This window comes from Balaenoptera musculus, chromosome 11 (genome assembly GCF_009873245.2).
Source record: "Balaenoptera musculus isolate JJ_BM4_2016_0621 chromosome 11, mBalMus1.pri.v3, whole genome shotgun sequence".
NCBI classification, from domain to species: Eukaryota; Metazoa; Chordata; class Mammalia; order Artiodactyla; family Balaenopteridae; genus Balaenoptera; species Balaenoptera musculus.
Genome location: NC_045795.1, coordinates 59083317 through 59104098, shown reverse-complemented (window position 1 = coordinate 59104098; position 20782 = coordinate 59083317). Strand labels below are relative to the sequence as shown.

The following is a 20782-nucleotide window of genomic DNA, read 5'->3' as shown; positions in this document are numbered from 1 at the left end:
ATGTAGAGAACGTCCAAGTTATTTATTTCTCAAGAGGTAAAACTGATCTGTTTCAATCAACTGTCACAGGTGAAAATCAATGAGCACAGCCTGGCCATCAAATGATGATAGCCTCAAAAAAAAAAAAAAAAAAGAGAAATCATGTGGATAATACACTGACACGATTTTCCCATTTAATGTTGATGGAAGTGAAAAATGTACTGATTAAATCTAAAATTGTTTTTGGTTTACACTTTCCTTAAAGAAGTTTAGCCAATAGCTTAGTAAAATGCTTCTTATAGAACACATTTATTAACGTAGACAAAAAAAGTCAACACAAACTCATGTTATTAATATACATAAACTAATTACCATATTTTAAATTAGCAACCATTGAGTCAGGATGCCTAGTGACTTTGTGAGGGAAAAAAACCTGAGCTGACTTAGCTTTCAAATTTTTCAAAGTTTTATATGCATGAAATTTCATAGTGATCTTCCATAGTACTTCCAAACAACATAAGCAATCTGCACCTTCTGGCTTATTATTAATCACTGTTGTGCTACTTGGTCAAAACATGAAACCTGAAGCAACAGCTTCAGTCAAACTAGACTGCTAAAATAAAAATGGACAGCAGCTCTTGTCAAAATTAGCAAGGAAGACAAAAATTAGAAAGGCAGTATCCGTAGTCAGTAACACCCAGAAGGAAATCATCTTACCAACGAGCATGAACAAACCCACCTGTGAAACACGGTATGACTTTAAAAAATAATGTTTAAATTCTTAAGTGACCCCAAAGCATATGAAGTGCAATGTATGCATCACTGATTATGCAGTTACAAAGTACATTCAAGGTCACATACCTCAAAAAAAAAAAATAACTGAGGCAGATGTTTGAATCCATGTAACTTGTAAACAAGTTGATGTGAGTATACTACGCTCAATTAATTGAAATATAGCAGAGTAGGGCTCCCAGGGTTTTATATATTTTCAATTTTCTAACATCAAGAATTGGGCACTGGGTTGTTTTGTTTGTTTTTAATTTTAATTTTATTTTTATTTATTTATTTATTTTTGGTTGCATTGGGTCTTCGTTGCTGCACGGCTTTCTCTAGTTGCAGCGATTGGGGGCTACTCTTCGTTGCGGTGCGTGGGCTTCTCATTGTAGTGGCTTCTCTTGTTGCAGAGCTCGGGCTCTAGGTGTACAGGCTTCAGTAGTTGCGGCTCGCGGGCTCAGTAGTTGTGGCTCGCGGGCTCTAGGGCACAGGCTCAGTAGCTGTGGCACACGGGCTTAGTTGCTCTGCGGCATGTGGGATCTTCCCGGACCAGGGATCGAACCCGTGTCCCCTGCATTGGCAGGTGGATTCTTAATCACTGCGCCACCAGGAAAGTCCCGCATTACTTGGTCTTCTTAACTTATTCAAACATTTCTTGGTTGTCTAAAGCTCATTCTCTGACAGATTCCTCAGGAAGAGCTCATGGGAACTGATCTCTTCCATGTTCATACATCTACCTGTGGTCTCTGTAACAGAACACCCAAGATGCTGAATATAAAATCCTTGATGAGAGACTCTGGGAGGAGCAGCTAAGATAGTGCTTAATTTTACTTAAAATTTTATCCTAAAGGAATAACTACAGATGTCCATGTGAAAGGATTTAGCCATAAGAATGTTCTCCCTGGCAAAAAAAAAGGAAATTTTAAAATGTGCAGTAGTGAACTGCTGGAATGCATTGGGATACCTTCACATGATGGAACGTCCTAACACTTTAAAAACAATATTGAAGAGTTATACTGAGTTAGACACACATTCCCAACATCACTGAATAGGAAAAATATGAACAAATAGTATACAACTGATCCAATTACTGTAAAAAGATTCTAATAGCATGTATATGTGGCAGCAGGGAGAAGGAAATTCGTGAATGTCTGTGTATGTGTACACATATATGCACAATAAATATGACTTTGAAAGATATATATCAAAATTTTTGAAGAGATTATTCTGGGATGGTTAAGCAGTTTATTTTAGTCTTCTGTATTCTATATCTCAAATATTCTGGATTTTCAATACTAAACTAAAATTCATAAAAGTTATAAACAGAATCTGATAAAAATAAATTAAAATGGCATTAGCTACTTTAAGTTTCTAGATATTATAATTAAGGGAAATTGCAATGACCTCATCCAATACCTGTCTTCCTAGTAAAACAGCAGCAAACACCTTTATGCACTCCCAAACTCCTCCAGCCCAGATCTTCAAGATCGAATATTTGTAGGACACATTAAGAGCCTTGGAAGAATCAGAAAATAAAACTACAAAGTAAACCAGGAATTTTTTTTTTAAATCACTTTACAGGGCAAAGATTAGTAAATAAACTCACACCTAACTTACAAGGTTTCCTCTTATGCCTGGTCAGGCCTTCCAGAAGCTTCTTGCTGAGAGTCATTCAAGTATCTGAATGGTGAAAAGGTTATCAATTCCCTACATCTAGTGATGATGCAAGAATTACTTACAAAGCACCATCTACCATGGGTTCAGAAAGTATCCTATTAAGAGTTTCATTTGTTTTTTCTTTCTTGAAAACAGGGTGGAAAAACAGTTTGTCACTTTTTGTTTTGCCCAATTTTCCTATTTACTTGAATATGCGGAACACATGATTTGTAACTCAAGAGAGTTCCCTTGTCACCATGGCTGTGAACACTTTTCACACCATCACAAGTAAATGGTACTCTCATCATCTACCTTTCTAGAGAACAATTTAGCATTGTTTATGCACAGCCTTCTAAGTGTGCATAACACCTGTGGTAATCTGCAAGCAGCAGACACAAAGTTGTATGTAAACAGGATGCTCACTGCATCAGAGTGAGTGCAAACCAAACAGTCAGAGGCAAACAGGTCAACAGTGGGAGAAGGGTTAAATTACCATAGTGGCACAAAATGAAAAATTATATAGTAATTTTTTAAATGTTCTTACGGTATATTTAATGACATATTCATGAAAATGATAAATCGACACATTTTTATCGTAATTTTATAAATGTATGCATAAATTCATAGACATATGGACCAAAGACTAAGAAGAGCAAACCCACATGGCAACGGTAATTAGCTCTAGGTTAGTGAGATTACAGTCAATTTCGTGTTTCTTCTTTAGGTTCTTCTAAATTTTCTGCAGTAAATAGTAATTTCTCTTATTTAAAAGGAATGGCATGGACCTCTTTTGGGGACTGAATTTCAACAACAAAAAAATATCACCATATGGAGGCATCAATCCCCCAAAAAGAACAGGTGCAGTTCTTTCTCCCTGTCCAGCGTGAAGCCATGATAAGCCTGGAATGTGTTCCTGGTTCCTTCCTCTTCCACTCATTCCAGCCATTAACAAGCAAGCACTTGAAAAAAAAAACCCACATTAGCAATACTAAGATGGTAAACCTGCCCCTAAAACACACACCTATATACAAATATTTGTACTTTTCTTTAAGTAAAGATAAAACAATGGCCATTGTGTCGAAACCCCTAAGGAAGGCCAGTATCACAGCCGTACATGAGCCGGGTCTTCTTCCACCGCCCAGCCTCTTTCTATGTCCCCTCCTCACTGCTCACTGCGTTCAGCACTGCTGGCCTTCCTTCTCCTCCTGGGTCTCCCCATGACCCCCCACACCTCAGGGAAGCTGAACTACAAAGTTCTTCCTGCAGAGGTTCACACAGCACACTCCTTCTCACTGAGGGCTCAGCTGGAACAACACCTCCTCAGAGAGGCCCTCCCTGACTTCCCTCCCAGCAAATGGTGTTTGGCTCCACTCCCTGCACACTTCCCCTTGCAAGACACTCTATCACATCAATCCTGTGTAATGCTCTTCGGGGCACTAACACTATCCGAAATTATTCTGTTTCCTTGTTTATTGCCTGGCCTGAGCATCAGCTTTAGCATTGATAAACTCCATGAACTTGACAAAATCACTCAACACACTGTCTCATTTGAGAATAACCCAGGGTTATAAGTCACTAAGTGTCTGGCCTATAATAAATGTTCGCTATAATGGTAAATTGTTTTAATTTAAAATAACAGAACCTTACCTTTTAAATGACAATTCACTGTATATTACTGATTGGCCATAGATACATTTTAAAGATTATAGGACAAGACAGAAAAGATGCAGAATGGTTAGAGGCCTCAGCACCTGAGGATCAATATATCAATGAGTTTGCTGGGTTTTCTCTCGGCCTCATACATCCCAGATTGGGGCTGGATAATCCAGGAGCCAAACAGCACCACACACACACAAATACCACAGGAAAAATCAGCTCTCTCAAGCCAAGGATCAGGAAAGGGCAGCGTGGAAAGACCAAAAACATTAAGACAATAGCTACTCTACTCTAGCCAAACACCATGGAAAGACGATGGCCCCTTCAGCAAAGGGCAAGAGGAGAGACTAGCCTCCTACCCTCACATGGCCGTAACAAGGCACCCCCAACACTCCTCCCTGCCGGGAAATAGAAAGGATCAAGAGACAGCTGGGACTTTCATCCCAACCTAGCAATAACAAGGCCCCCTGGCCCCAACCACGGTATCAGTAGAGATACTGATGGGACGCCTGGACCTCCACCCATTTACAGCAGTAATGATGTTCCCCTCCTTCTTTCTGCTGGGATGGCATCAGAGGAGGCAAGTGGGAAGGCTTCACCTTTACCACCTTCCACCAGGAATGGGGCGCCCACCCCTACCCAACCAGTGCCAGTGGAGGAATAATGAGGAGTCCTTCCTCCTACCAGCCAGGGGGGGGCATCAGAAGAAGCCTAGTGGAAAGCCTGGGTTCCCACCCTTGCCCAGCAGTAAGGAGGGGCTCTACCACACCCCTGGGGTGTCAACAGAAGTCCACAGGGGAACCTGGACTTTCACCCCAACCTGGAAGGAACAAAGCATCACCATCCTTCCTCGGCCAGTTCGGTGTCAGAGGAGGCCTACTAAACAGAAGACTTAAATAAAATCCAGAGTCTTAAAACATAACACCCAAAATATACAATGGATATAGAGCTTCTGTTTAACAAGTTGACAGAGTTCTGGAGCTCTGTTTCACAACAATGTGAATCTACTTAACACTCCTAACTATACACTTAAGAATGGTTAACGGTAAATTTTATGTTTTTTGCCACAACTTAAAAAAAATGTTTAAGTGCCAGTATCAGTTAAAATCGAAAGGCTATTTCTCATTTAATACATGTAATTATTCAATCATTTATTTAAGATACATGGAATATTAAACATTATAAAACAATTACAAAATCATATTAATTAGTGCATATTATTTTACCACCTTTGTGAAATATCTTAAACTCAATAAATCCAAGAAAAATAAAACTCTCAGCCTCTCTTACCACAATTTACACAGCAAAACTACTCAAGTGGTACTTTTTCTAATACAATGACTTGGAAAATTTAATAGCAAAAAATTAGATACACAAACTATACTTTCTCTGAGGCTCAAATTTCTTCACAGAATTAAATCAGATTAATTAAAGGCAAAAAGTGGACTGCTTTCTATTTTGACTTTCAAGATCAAGTTTACTATGTAAGCCTGACAATTATTAATTACTGAAATTTTTAGTTTTATAAAAAAACAAGTTTAACGTGTTGCATTTCATGCAGGAGAAACATGGCAAACACAATATTTAAGTGGCCCCATTCCACACTTCCTAGCAGTGTTACCTTCACCATGTTGTACAAAACTCCAATTTGACAGTTATCTCCCCTCAGCAAAAGGGTAATTGGCCCAATAAGTATAAAGAATACTGCATACTACATTACCCTCACGAAGGTTCATAATACACATGAGCACACGAAAAACTGGAAAAGGTTGTACAGTTGGAAATATGTCTGACTCATTGCTTTCCAAATGTGTATATAACCATGGTCCACTTTTTTCACCTGTTAACACCTCACTGAACACTAATGGTCAAGGGCAGGGCTTCTCCAACCATAAAGTTCCAACAAATCCTCGAGAGACCTCATTAAAATGTCAATTCTGATTCAGCAGGTGTGGGTGGGGCCTGAGGGTCTGCGTATCCAACATGCTCCCAGGTGATGCAATGTTTCTGGTCCAGGGATCACTCCTTAGCAGGCGCTAGAGAAGACACTTTGAGGAAAGCTACTACAGATACTTCTTTGTAACTATGTAGTTTTCTGATACGAACTGAATACTTACAAACTCTATACTCCATAAAATAAAGGAATATCAAAGAATTGGCAGGAGACTAAGTTAAAAACAAGAGAAAGGGAGCTCTGAAGGTTATGTGTACTGGCAGGGTATTAGGACAAGGAAAGGAATGAAAATGAGTCAGGGTAAGCAGAGAATATAAAGGGACCCCTCCTTAAGGCAGGCAAGGGATATGGGAAAAGAGATAAGGGCTGAGGACAAGGAGGCATAAGAAATATTAGCATGTAGGAAGGACTCATAAATTTTCTAACTTTTCATTACTAAAATGGGACAAGCGGGCAGAGCCATTTACCAGATTTCTATTTTAATCACTAAAAGACTCTTATAACATCTTCAGATGAATGGCCTGTGGTACAGAGGTTTGGCAAAGTTCAAAAGGCCCCTTGAGATGAAAAATAAATTCTACAGAGAAACATTGCTTATTGAGCCACTAAAACTGTAGGAGAACACAACAATTTTTAAAGTAGAATAATAGGTCAAACCTTTTCTTGGATTAGCCTCTGAAGATGAATCCCACAGGACAGCATAGCACTGAATAAGGTCAACAAGTACTGCTGGACTCTGCAGATGGCAGAGGCCAGGGAGTTTATTACTGAGGTCAGTCCCACCTTCTCAATAACATTCTGGAAGGCAGTAGGAGAATGGCGAGTGATTCTACACAAGGCCTGCAGGGACAGGAGAACAGATCCATCAGACTACTCCAAGCCCATGAACCAGTCCCCTGAAAGAGAACAAATACTTCTGTGGAAAGGAGTAGAAGGTGTTTCCCTTGCTCCTTCATTACTTACCTTGGCATAAGAAATTTGGACAATTTCAACACATGTAAAATTAAAACAATAATCCAGCTACCAATAAATACTTAAGTTGCTGTAAAACATTAGAAACTCTTACAATGATCATATGCATTATGAGTTAACTAAAATGATAAAATAATTCATGAGTCTACACAGAAAAACTTTAATAAAAAACATTAAGATAAGCCTTCTTTGTGCAGAAACTAAGCTCAGGGTTGAAAAAATAGTCATAAAAGTAAGTATTTGTTTATTGTTTAGTATGCGAAAAACATGATCTGAGAATATCTGAAGACTACCTCATTTAATCCTTCCAAATAACATATATGAAAGGTATTATTATTAACCCCATTTTATAGGTGATAAAACTAAGGCACAGAATATTTAAGTAACTTTCTCAAAGGCATATAGCTAGTAAATGGCAAAGCTAGAATTCAAACCAAGGTAATCAGACCCCTGAGCTACTCCTCAATTGCTCATAGACTATCAAAAATGAAACTTCAAATTAATAAACTAATAGAATTTAATGTGCTGTAATAGAAATGGGCTCAATTATGCTTGGAAAGGCAGGAAAAGCAAGTCAACAAAAGCTACATAAGGAAAATGATAATTGAGTCGGCTTTTGAAGGTGAGTGGGAAAGTAAGGTGAAAACGTAAGTCAAGAAAATTCTAGCCAGAGAGAGAGGACAAGTATTCACATGGAGACACAAAGAGCAGAGCAGGTTCTCGGAAGGGAAATTTGTCTGATGCATCTCTCAGGTGAAGGACAGACAGAGAGAGTAGTAAAGAAGGGAAAATGATGACCCATCTACTGAAGAGATTGTCTTTTCCCCATTGTATATTCTTACCTCCTTTGTTGCAGATTGATTGACCATAGGTGCATAGGTTTATTTCCAGGCTCTCTATTCTGTTCCATTGATCTATGTGTCTGTTTTTTGTGCCAGTACCATACTGTTTTGATTACTGTAGCTTTGTAGTATAGTCTGAAGCCTGGGAGGGTGCTACCACCAGCTTCATTCCTTTTTCTTAAGATTGCTTTGGCAATTAGGGATCTTTTGTGGTTCCACACGAATTTTAGGATTATTTGTTCTAATTCTGTGAAAAATGTTGTATTTTGATAGGAATTGCATTAGATCTAATAGATTGCTTTAGACAGTATGGCCATTTTGATAATATTAATTCTTCCAATCCAAGAGCACGGGATACCTTTCCATTTCTTTGAATCATCTTCAATTTCCTTCATCAGTGTTTATAGTTTTCAGAGTATAGGTCTTTCACCTCCATGGTTAAGTTTATTCCTAGGTATTTTAGTATTTTTGATGTGATTTTATTTTATTTTTTAATTTTAATTTTTTGGCCATATGACATGCAGGATCTTAGTTCCCCGACCAGGGATCAAACCTGCATCCACTGCAGTGGAAGCTTGGAGTCTCAACCACTAGACCACCAAGGAAATCCCTTGATGTGATTTTAAAAGGGATTTTTTTTTAAATTTCTCTTTCTGATAGTTCATTATTAGTGTATAGAAAAGCAACAAATTTCTGTATATTAATTTTGTATCCTGAATCTTTACTGAATTCACTTATTACTTCTAATAGTTTTCTGGTGAAGACTTTATGTTTTTCTATGTAAAGTATCATGTCATCTGCAAATAGTGACAATTTACTTCTTCCCTTCCAATTTAGATGATGCCTTTTATTTATTTTTCTTACCTGATTGCTATGGCTAGGACCTCCAATACAGTGTTAAATAGGGGTGGTGAGAGTGAACATCCTTGTCTTATTTCTGAATTTAGAGGAAAAGCTTCCAGCTTTTCACCACTGGGTATAATGGTAGTGTGGATTTGTCATAAGTGGCCTTTATAATGTTGAGATATGTTCCCTCTATACCCACTTTAATGAAAATTTTTAGCATGAAGGGATGTTGAATTTTGTTGAATGCTTTTTCTGCATCTATTGAGATTATCGTGTGATTTTTATTCTTCCTTTTGTTAATGTGGTGCACCTTACTGATTGATTTGCAAATGTTGAACCATCCTTGCATCCCTAGAATAAATCCAATTTGATTACAGTGTATGATCCTTTTTATATACTGTTGGATTTGTTCTGCAAATATTTTGTTGAGAATTTCTGCATCTATATTCATCAAAGGTATTGGCCTGTTATTTTTTGTAGTGTCTTTGTCTGATTTAGGTATCAGGCTAATGTTGGCCTCACACCTGTCAGAATGTCTATCATCAAAATGTCTACGGGACTTCCCTGGTGGCGCAGTGATTAAGAATCCACCTGCCAATGCAGGAGACACAAGTTCGAGCCCTGGTCCAGGAAGATCCCACATGCCATGGAGCAACTAAGCCCATGCGCCACAACTGCTGAGCCTGCGCTCTAGGGCCCTCAGGCCACAACTACTGAGCCCATGTGCCACAATTACTGAAGCCCGTGCACCCTAGAGCCCGTGCTCCGCAACAAGAGAAGCCACCGCAATGAGAAGTCCGCACAATGCCATGAAGAGTAGGCCCCACTCGCCACAACTAGAGAAAGCCTGTGCGCAGCAACGAAGACCCAACGCAGCCAAAGAAATAAGTTTTAAAAAAGGTCTACAAATAACAAATGTTGGAGAAGATGCGGAGAAAAGGGAACCCTTGTACACTATTGGTGCAAATGTAAATTGGTGCATCTGCTTTGGATGTTCCTCAAAACTCTAAAAACAGAACTACCACATGACTCAGCAACTCCACTCCTGGGTATATATCTAGAAAAAAGTGAGAACACTAATTCGAAAACATAGATGCACCCCAATGTTCACAGCAGCACTATTTACAATACCCAAGATATGAAAGAAACCCAAACAACAGATGAGTGGATAAAGAATATGTAGTACATATATACACAATGGAATATTACTCAGCCATAAAAAAGAAGGAAATTCTGCCATTTGCAGCAATGTGGATGGACCTAGAGAATATTATGCTTAGTGAAATAAATCAGACAAAGACAAATACTGTATGATATGACTTACATGTGGAATTTTTAAAAGTAATACAAACAAATGTGTATAGGAAAACAGAAACAGATTCACAGATACTGAAAACAAACTAGTGGTTACCAGAGGGGAGAGAAAAAGGGGAAGGGGCAAGTCATGGGTATGGGATTAAGAGATACAAACTTATGTATAAAATAGATAAGCAATAAGGATACTGGGTATAGCACAGGAAATTAGAGTGTTATCTTGTAATAGCATTTAATGGAGTATAATCTGTAAAAATACTGAATCACTATGCTGTACACCTAAAACTAATATAATATTGTAAATCAATCATATTTCAATTAAGAAAACAGATTTATTTCATTATTTCAGTCAGTATTATTTCAAAGATTATTCAATCCCTGGATTAAAAGAAATAAGAGCAGTCTAAATGGAGCCCCTAAAGATCATGCTACAATCAGAATTTTTCAAGGATATTTAGGGGTTGCCCTTAAACTGGCTTCAAGACAGTGAACAGTAAGTCTCATTAGCACTGTAACAATTCTTAGAGAGGCTTTCACAGCAAAACTGACTTCCTATTGATATAAAATCCCTACGCAATCATAATGGGGATGTTTCTTGATACAAGATTTGTCCAGACTGCTTCTAAGTGTATTCAAAGCAATATGAGGGCAACTGGAAGTTCTCCTCTTCAGAAAGCTGCTCAAAAGCCTAACCTATCTTCCATTTTGAATAGCTCATGCAGGAAATAACTTTTAACCCATCACTTCTGGATATCAAACACAGTTGAAAGCTCACAGAAGCTTAAGAGCACATGAGGGCTTGTGTTCTCCAAATCAAAAAAAAATCAAATCTCAAGATAGATCTTCAGTGATTAGGTTTTGAAATACTTACTTAATAAAATAGAGCTTGAGACTACATTTTAAAACTGGAAAGAACACTTCCAGTTCAAAATTCACTTCAAAATTTGCCTCCAAAAGGACAGTGTGTTACCTCCAGAATTTCTGACCACCTATTTATTAAAAGCAATGTCTAAGAAAGAGACTAATTCAAAACTGAAGGCTGCATATCTATTAGAAACATGAACACAATCACCACGGAATAAGTTTAAGAACCATTTCTTTTCTGTCTTGTGAATGATTTTTTCATGTCATATGAAAATTACCTTGGGAACTTTTTCAAACTAGACACACTCTCATCTGACCTCTGAGATCTTAAGACACATCAGGACAGGGGCAGGGGGTGGAGAGAGAGGAGGAAGCAGTCAGTGTTGTTGAAAAGCTCCCCTCCAACCCCAGTGAGAACCACTGCCCCGAAAAACTCTTCACTTTGTCACCCTTCCTCTCAGCACTTCAGTAATGATAATTAGCCCAGTAACCTCCCTCCTAGGAGCCATTCTACTCAGTCTAACTCTAAAGGTTTCTCTGGTTCCCACTGTGGCTCATACAGAGATTCCCTGTAATCCCAATGATTCTAGGAATCCTTTTATGCATTCAATACATTTCCCAAGTCAGGTCTGCTCCCTTCAACAACTAATCCCTAAGCAACAGACGCCACCACCCCTGAGCGGGAAGGATTAACTAGCCATCTTTCACTCCAAGCCAGGCCAGTGTTTGTCAAGAGCTCCAAGGTCTAGGGCAGTGGTTCTCGAACTTCAGCAGGCATTAGAAGCGCCTGGAGGCTTGTTAGAATGCAGATTCCTGGGCCTCTCCCCGCAGAGATTCTGAGTCAGCAGGTCTGGGTCAGGGTCCAGAAACCTGTGTTTCTAACAAGTTCCCAGGTGATATTAATGCTGCTCATCTGCATCACACTGGTACAGGGGGACTCTATGGGGCCAAGAGATGACTAGGAGAAACGGGTCAGAAAATCAGTGACACAGGCAATAGGCACAGACTGTTACAAGCGGAACAAGGAGCAAGTTGGTGACTCAGCACTGATGACACCATCCTCCAGCCTTGCTCTTGCATCCATCAAGTCAACGGATGTCCACCGGGCACCTACCACATGTGCTCAGGAGGGAACAACGGCAACAGGGTCCCTACCTTCCTAGAACTGACCTCCTAACAGGATGTATGATGACGTGCATACATCGGGTGCATAAATACAGCTGTGTTCACCGCTATGACGGAAAATACAAAGAGACACGAGGGGCAGGGAACATCCTAATGAAAGGGGTAACATTTAAGGTGAGAACTGAAAGATGAAGAATCGGCCATGTGAAAAGCCAGAGGAAGGCATCCTGGGCACAGGGAATAGCAAGGGGAAAAGTCTTGAGGCTGAAAAGCGCTTGGAAATTCTTGAAAATATCAGAACATGTGTGTCACTGAAGCACAGTAAGTGAGGGAATGAGTGTTAGGAGATGTGACAAAAGAGGTAGGCAGGAGCAAAAATCACCCAACATCTTGCAAGTCATGTGAAGAATTCTAATCTTTATCACTAAATGGGTACGTTAACCTCCAGAGCACATTCCTGAGAGGTCGTTATCGGAAAAGAAACCAGAAAAGAAGTTCAGCTCTGTAAGGCGTGCTGGGGAAAATGCAACTGTCATCCCTCTAGGAATCTGTGTAAAGTGTCTTCAGGATGCGTATTTTCAGTTTCTATATCCTCAATCTTTAATGAATCTTCTTAAGGCAGGTGAAATTTTCTTAAGATTATGATGTTAGAATAACTTTGTTTTAGGATCCCCAAACAATGATCTCATACTGTATTCCCCATTCTATTATTAGCAGGACGTTTGTGGCCTATTTCTCCTTGTATCCCAAGTAAAGAAGAACGTTTAACGTTATCAACCTCCTGCCCTCCACTCGTGACGTGAGACAAGAGGCTCCATCTCAACTTTTGCAGGAAAAGCCCAAACCTGCAACCAAAGACTTGGCTTCAAACTGATAGAAAGATGAACAAAAACACAGTCCTGGCTTTCCAGGAGTTTACAATCTCTAAGGGATTATAGTAAAATAAGCTAGCATTAACTAATTTACTCCACAAAATGTGCTCATTGCTTTAAACATTAAATTTTATCCTAAAACTCAAAGCACTTGCCAATTCTTAACTTCTACCTGGTACTCTGTAGTATTTATCTAGCATTATCATCCTTTAAAAAAAATTGTTAAGATGTTGAAAAGTTTTAGCAGAGCAGTAAGAAGAGGAGATGTGATTTTATAAAGTTCACCCTGTATGGAAAATGGAATTAGTGGAGCAGCAAACTGGCCGTGGGAAACCAGTTAAGGCCACTCCACTGGTCTCGGTGAGAGATGGCGGTGGCCTGGATTATGGAGGCAGCAGCAGAGCTGCAGAGAGAGGCAGACAGATCTGAGCAGTATCTATGAATTAGAATCAGAGGACAGGTCGACTGGCTGGATGTAAACAGCGAAGAGGAAGGAATTAGGGAAGATAAAGCATCAAAAATGATACCTAACCCTTTGTTTTCCTTAGTCTATCTTCCCTTACCTTCCCCTCCCAAGGGCAATACAGCAGGTTCTGAGGAAAGAGGTCAGAGGGGAACGGGAGCACTGAGCACGGGTGGCTCAGGACACAGAGTGGCAGTGACACGGGAGAAAGAGAATGACATAGAGGCAGCGGCCAGAGCGGATGGAGTCTGTTACGCTGAATAAATAAATTAACTGAATGAACAGATCAGTAAATATACTGAGAATAACTGAAACCAGGTTTCTGTATGAGATTAGATTTACAAACACAGAAAATGGGAAGGCTAAAAAGAATCCTAAGTATGGGATTAAAATTGGAAGTATCAATATGAATGCATGAGTTTTGTTCCAAATACCCACAATGATAGATATAAGAACAATCCTATATGCATGTGTATGTATGAGTACATATATTTTTTTCTAGCTCTGAATACTAAGAAGGCCTGAAAACAATAACACCCCGTAGCAATAAGCACAGCACCCAGATCGTGGTTTCTAAAAACCAAAGGTCCCTTGGAGAAATGATTGGTTCCAGGCCTGGCAGAGCAAGGACAAAAGTCGCCCAGAAACTGCATGGTGTCAGAAAGTAAGGAAGTGATCAATGATAGAAATAGGTCAATGGGGGCTTCCCTGGTGGCACAGTGGTTAAAAATCCACCTGCCAATGAAGAGAACATGGGTTCGAGCCCTGGTCCAGGAAGATCCCACATGCCATGGAGCAACTAAGCCCATGTGCCACAACTACTGAGCCTGTATGCCACACTACTGAAGCCTGTGTGCCCAGAGCCCGTGCTCCACAACAAGAGAAGCCACCTCAATAAGAAGCCTGCACACCGCAATGAAGAGTAGCCCGTGCTGGCCGCAACTAGAGAAACCCCGCATGCAGCAACGAAGACCCAATGCAGCAAAAATAAAATAAATAAATAAATTTATAAAAAAAAAAAGAAAGAGGTCAATGGGACACAAAAGCCAGCTTGTAGGGCTTCTAGGATGATCTGAGCATCCAAACAATAAGTAATAATAGTGGTAATAGTAGTATCACATGACAATTCATTGAATAAAATACGTATCCATGATCCTAAGGATATAAATACACACATACATGTGGGAGAAGGGAAAGAGCTTCTTTAAAATAGAATTCCAACCAATACCAAAGGCCTGTTTTTGTACAGCTCATGAGAACAATGTACAATGGTTTTTACATTTTTAAAGTGTTAAAGAAAACAAAGAGAACATGGAACACACACCATATGTGGCCATCAAAGCCCAAGATACATATCATCTGGCCCTTTATAGAAAGTATTTGCCAATCTCTGATATAAAAGGAATGAAACAGATGGTCATCATATGGCAACCATCACAGAGGCATATGCTACAGGTAAGGGTCCTCAATGATGTTAAGGAGGTTTAATGGCAAAACACTAGATAGACCCAGGTTGAGCTTTGCCCTACAAAATACAAGCCCTGCATCCTTTAAACTTGTAAATGACATGAACTTCCCAGAAATACTGGGGAATTGTTTCAAACTGAAGGAGACTAAAGAAATATGAAAACAATATATAACATATGATACTGAACATGATCCTGGAGCAGAAGAGGAGAGACATTTTGGAGGAAATCGGAAAAATTACAATGAAAAATTAATAAATTAGATGAACACTAAGAACAAAATATAAGAAGCCCAAGATGAAAGAGTGAAGCTTAATGTGTCAAATGAAGAAAGAGCTAGAAGGTATGAGACTTTGGTGGGAACAACTAGAAAAAAACTCTACCAAGAAAAGAAACCATGCTGAGCATAAAGATGAAAATGATAATATAAACCCAATTAAAGCAAGACAGGTTATTTTTTAAAGGCCCAGGATTAAAACGAATGCCTTAAGATGTGACTCAGAGATGCCTTGAGAAAGTTCACTGGTGTTTTTAGGACAGATACCAGATAGGGTTGAAGAGAAAACAGGCCAGAAAGGAGCAAGCTTGTGGCAATAACCCTTTAAAGAAGTATGGCTGGGGTGGGGGGCTGAGGAGGGATGGAGGTACATCCTAAAAAACTTTGGATATGTTTTTATGTGTGTCTTTTTATTTTTAATGGGGTAAAGAATACCTGAATACTGATTAGAAAGATCTAGTAGACAAGGAGAGGGTAAAGATTTAGGAAAGAGCAGAAATAACCATTTGAGTGAGATTCTCAAAAAAAGAAGAGATGGAAGAATCATGGACACGTTTGTCTCTGACAGGAGAAGGGACAGTTCATCAGCTGTAACAGGAGAGAAAGAACTGAGGCAGGATAGGTGTGGATGCAAATAGGTCCAAAGATGCGTAAGACAGACACTGGGATAATTCCCGCTGGATGTCTCCATTTTTCTCTGGGAAGTATCTACTGAGGGGGAAGCCATTTACTGAGGATGCAGGAGGGAAAACGTGGGATTGGAGGGTTAAGGAAAGAGGATAAGGTCTGAAATTGGCACAGTGAGAAGCAAAAGAATGAGCAGACTAGAGAAATACAGGGAGGGTACCAGATAACGTTGAGAGTCCAGGTAAGACTGGTGATCAAAAAGAGTATATAAATAAATCATATGAGAAAGGGCTGTATCTGTTCAACCGACTATTAAATTGATACAACCAGGTTAACACATCTTCATACATAATTATCCTTTACATCAAGTCATTATAACCATGGAAGCAAAGTAGTAGACAACCAATCAAAATACAGAAACTGCAAAATCACAGGTGCTTGAACATTAATATGAATTCATTTGAACCGCATGATAAACCCATTTAACATAAAGTCTGAAAGAGGGAGCTAACAGGAAAAGTCAAGGGACACTAGAAATATACCAAACCAAATCCTGCACCCTAACCACTGCCATGGTTTTCCACTATCACCTCCAAATAGTTTTTGAAACTGTAATTCATGGTCACACAAGATCCTATTGGAATTTCCTGACAGTCCTCCTGCTTCAGAAGAAAATCAAATTATCGTTCTTACCAACTGTTACTCTGAGATTTCTACCTATCCAATGAAATTTACTCTGTATCTAGCACAGTTCTTCAAGCTTGGTATTTAAATACATGCAAATATATCCCCAAAAGATGCTCCATCTTACCGATATTGCAGTTATCCTAAGAGAATCAACGGTGGAATGTTTGAATAGGTACCATAAAACAGGCCCAGTTTCTCCTGTAATAAAGCCCTGGGCCTGAGCAGAAAAGGTAGTGCAGACATTTTCAATAATCTTTGCTGCCATGTGATTCACAACACGTTCTTCCTAGAGAGAGAGGAGTAGAAAACAATGAGAAAATTAAATAGGTATTATTTAGGATGAGAAATATATACACATCATTTCTTCATAATCACTGCTTTATAAAGCCCTGATACCAAGAGTGCCCCTGGATGTGTTAGGTGTTTTAGGAGGTGTGGTCATTTTTTCAGGCTATTATAAAACTATTTGGTTAATCACTAAACCTAGCATGACATAATTCTCCACATATTTCAATAAAAAGGCTGAAATAATCTGGAAAATACACAATTATAACTTACAGCATAACATAAAAACTGGAAGATAATTTTAAAATCATAAGGAGTATGCAGAACAATCTTCAGAAATTACTCAGGGCTGGAAATAATTAGTGTACCAATAAGCTAAAAACCACCTAAATACAGGGCATCAAGGAAAGTCCGAAGAAAGAGATTGCACCAGTGGTGTGACCAAATTAACCCTTAGACTAAAGGCTGCTCTGGATTGTTCTAACAATGCTTAAAAGTCTCAGAAAGGATCAAACTGTTTCCAGGTAACTTAAATGAGCCCAAGAAAAAGCACAAAAGTACTTAAAAGACTATAAAGAAACAAAAGTGCCCAACATAAAAATCACGATGTCTGACATCCAATTAAATTCACACACACTAAAAAGCAGGAAAATATGACTCATAAAAAGAAAATTTAATTAAGGGAAATGACACAGGTGACAGAATAAGAAAAAAGTATTTAAATGGCTATTATAAATACAGTCCATACACTCAAGAAGAAAGAAGACACAAGCATAAGGAAAGAAACAGAAAATTTTAAAATGACCCAAATCAAAGGGCTAGAGATTATAATGTCTTATATGAAAAATACACTGAAATGGATTAACATATTAGACTCTGCAGACTCAATGATTAGTGAAGATTAGTGAAGACACAACACTTAGCAAAAAAAAAAAAAAAAAAAAAAAAAGAAACAACTATCCAAAATAAACACAGAAAGAAATAAGACTGGGTAAGAAAGAAAAAAGCATTAGAACATCAGTGAACTGTGGGACAACTTCAAACAACCTAATGTATGTGCAATGAGAATCCCAAAAGGGGGCAGAGGGAGGCAGAAAAAATATTTGTTTGAAGAACTACTGGCTAAAGTTTTTTCAAATTTATGAAAATTAATAATTCACACTCTAAGAAACTCAATGAACCTCAAGTAGAAAAAAGAAAAGTCACACCAAGGTACATCATAATCAAACTGCTAAAAACCAGTAATAAAGAGAAACCTGTAAAAGCAGCTAGAGTAAAAAGACACATTATGTAGAGATTATCTAACACATAACCTAACAAAAATAAGGATGACAGGAGACTTCTCATCAGAAACAATGCAAACCAGAAGACAGTGGAACCGGGGCTTCCCTGGTGGCGCAGTGGTTGAGAGTCTGCCTGCCAATGCAGGGGACACGGGTTCGAGCCCTGGTCTGGGAAGATCCCACATGCCGCGGAGCAACTGGGCCCGAGCCACAAGTGCTGAGCCTGCGCATCTGGAGCCTGTGCTCCGCAACAAGAGAGGCCGCGATGGTGAGAGGCCCGCACACCGCAATGAAGACTGGCCCCCACTTGCCGCAACTGGAGAAAGCCCTTGCACAGAAAACGAAGACCCAACACAGCTAAAATTAAATAAATAAAAATAAATAATTAAAAAAAAAAACAAAGAGCATACTTTGTATAATTTGAAACCTTTTAAAAAAAAAAAAAAGAAGACAGTGGAACAATATCTTTAAAGTACCAAAAGAAAAAGAAAAAAAGATAACTGTCAACCTATAAGTCTATACCCAACAATAACACCTTTCAAAAGCAAAGGTAAGGGATTTCCCTGGTGGCGCAGTGGTTAAGAATCCACCTGCCAAGGCAGGGGACACGGGTTCGAGCCCTGGTCTCAGAAGATCCCACACGCCACGGAGCAACTAAGCCCATGCGCCATAACTACTGAACCTGCGCTCTAGAGCCTACGAGACACAACTACTGAAGCCCACGCGCCTACAGCCCGTGCTCCACAACAAGAGGAGCCACCGCGATGAGAGGCCCGAGAACCACAACAAAGAGTAGCCCCCGCTCGCCGCAACTGGAGAAAGCCCATGCGCAGCAACAAAGACCCAATGCAGCCAAAAGTAAAAATAAATAAATAAATACTAAAAAATAAATTTAAAAAAGAAAGAAAAAAATAAAAGGAACATTCTTAAAAAAACAAAAACAAAACAAAACAAAAGGTAAAAGTGAGGAAAATAGGGACAGGTTGGTAAAAGGTACAAATTTTCACCTGTAAGATGAATAAGGTCTGGGGATCTAATGTAAAACAATGTGACTCTAGTTGATAACGCCATATAGTATAATTGAAATTTGCTAAAAGAGGAGAATTTAAATGTTCTCACCCCAACCCCAAAAAAAGGTAACGGGATAAAATATGAGATGACTGATGTGTTAGCTCAGTGGGGGAATCCTTTCACAATGTATGCATATATCAAATCATCACTTTGTACACTTTAAATATCTTATAATTTTATGTCAGTCATACCTCAATAAAGCTGAAAAACAATTTAAATACCTATCTCTGATAAAACAGACAAAAAACAATCAGCATGAACATAGATCTATATCTATATCTATCTATCAGATTAACAAGCTTGACCTACTGCAAGAAGAAAAGCACATCACCCAACAATGGCAGAATTCACCTTTTTTTCCCCCTAAGTACATACACATACTGAGTCATGAGAGAAGTCTCGACAAATTCCAAAGATTTAAAATCATACATACACCACTCCCTCTAACCACAATACCATTAAGTTAAAAATAATAATAAAAAGATAAATAGAAAAAACATAAAGACAGGTATTAAATGAGAAAGAAACAAAAGAGGTATAGAATTTGTTAAGTTTACAAAGCATGTAATGGGGTAAAACAGTTAAAGGAACATGAAAATTTACAGAGAAACCCAACCCATATAAATCGTAGAACCCTGTGGAGCTTCCCCTTTAAGATTATCTGCCACAGGAGAAGAGGAGGTACAAACCTCACCCTAGCAGTGGACATACCATACTTTGTGCCTCTCACCCCACCCAGTCTCTGGAAGCTGGTCTACTCCCTACTCAGTGCAAACTCAGGATCGCTTCTTTGTGCCATTCTCAAAGGTTTGCTTCAAGACACATTAGGTAACTCCATACTTAGTATTGCATCCTACTAATAATAGCCTTCCAAATATTATGAATAGTGATATTAAAAGGAAAAACACAAGAAACCCTGCATCATTCCTATTCCACATACATGTTGCTCACTTTCACTACATAAAGGCGAGGAGAACTGTGCGTACCCGCAGAGAACCCAGTGTTGATGGCACACACATTCTTTATTAGGAAGATTAAACTTAAACTGTGACAGTTACAAAAACAGAAAATACAGCTGCACATTTTCACTTTTACCCAGTATCAAGAATTTTAACTTCTCTCTCATTTTCGTTAACTAGTGTCTAAAAACACTTCAAAGATAATACATATAATGGCTAACACCTCTATACATTCTAATTCAAGCCCCATCTTTTTCTAATTAAATACAAGCAATTTACCAATAGTTTTCTTTTTTAAAAAGCACTAAAACTGAAAATTATATACAGACTATTATGCAAGCTATAAAAAAAAAGAGGTGGTTGATTAGATACAAATGCATAAATTAATCTTCTCCTCTAAACATGTGGAAACACTCTAGGTACTATTTCCAGCTTCTTTGTGCACTGTACAGTAGGTTGCTACCTACCCAGATAAAAATAACTACCTTCAAGAAAAGCCAGCTTTCTCAGCCTCCCTATTCCATGCACATACAGAACATATGCCATGTAAGTTCAATGCCAAATATTCCTGAAATCAATACAGCAATGATACCAAGGGGAGAATTGCTCTTTGCTATTGTCTACAAACATGAAGGTCAAAGCAATGGAATGGAAAGCTGTCAAAGAGGGCCCAAGTCAGAAGCATGTGGAAGACCAACCAACACAGGTACCTTTCCTTATACAAAACATCAGATGGGGCCCCAGGGCTTGGCCAATATCAAACTACTCAAGAGTGGCACACCTGGGACTGAAATCCACATCCTCTGACTC

At 38.9% G+C, this 20782-nt stretch overlaps 1 protein-coding gene across 6 annotated transcripts in view; it reads right to left on the bottom strand.

Moving 5' to 3' along the window:
* The window catches only part of ULK4 (unc-51 like kinase 4), a 541913-nt gene that overhangs the window by 418701 nt on the left and 102430 nt on the right, over window positions 1-20782 (bottom strand). For all 6 annotated transcript variants that reach the window (XM_036870501.1, XM_036870500.1, XM_036870504.1 and 3 more), the window contains 2 exons: window positions 16499-16660; window positions 6677-6859 (listed from right to left, as the gene is read on the bottom strand). In XM_036870501.1, coding sequence (XP_036726396.1) covers window positions 6677-6859; window positions 16499-16660 — 345 coding nt within the window. The remainder of the gene's footprint in view (window positions 1-6676; window positions 6860-16498; window positions 16661-20782) is intronic.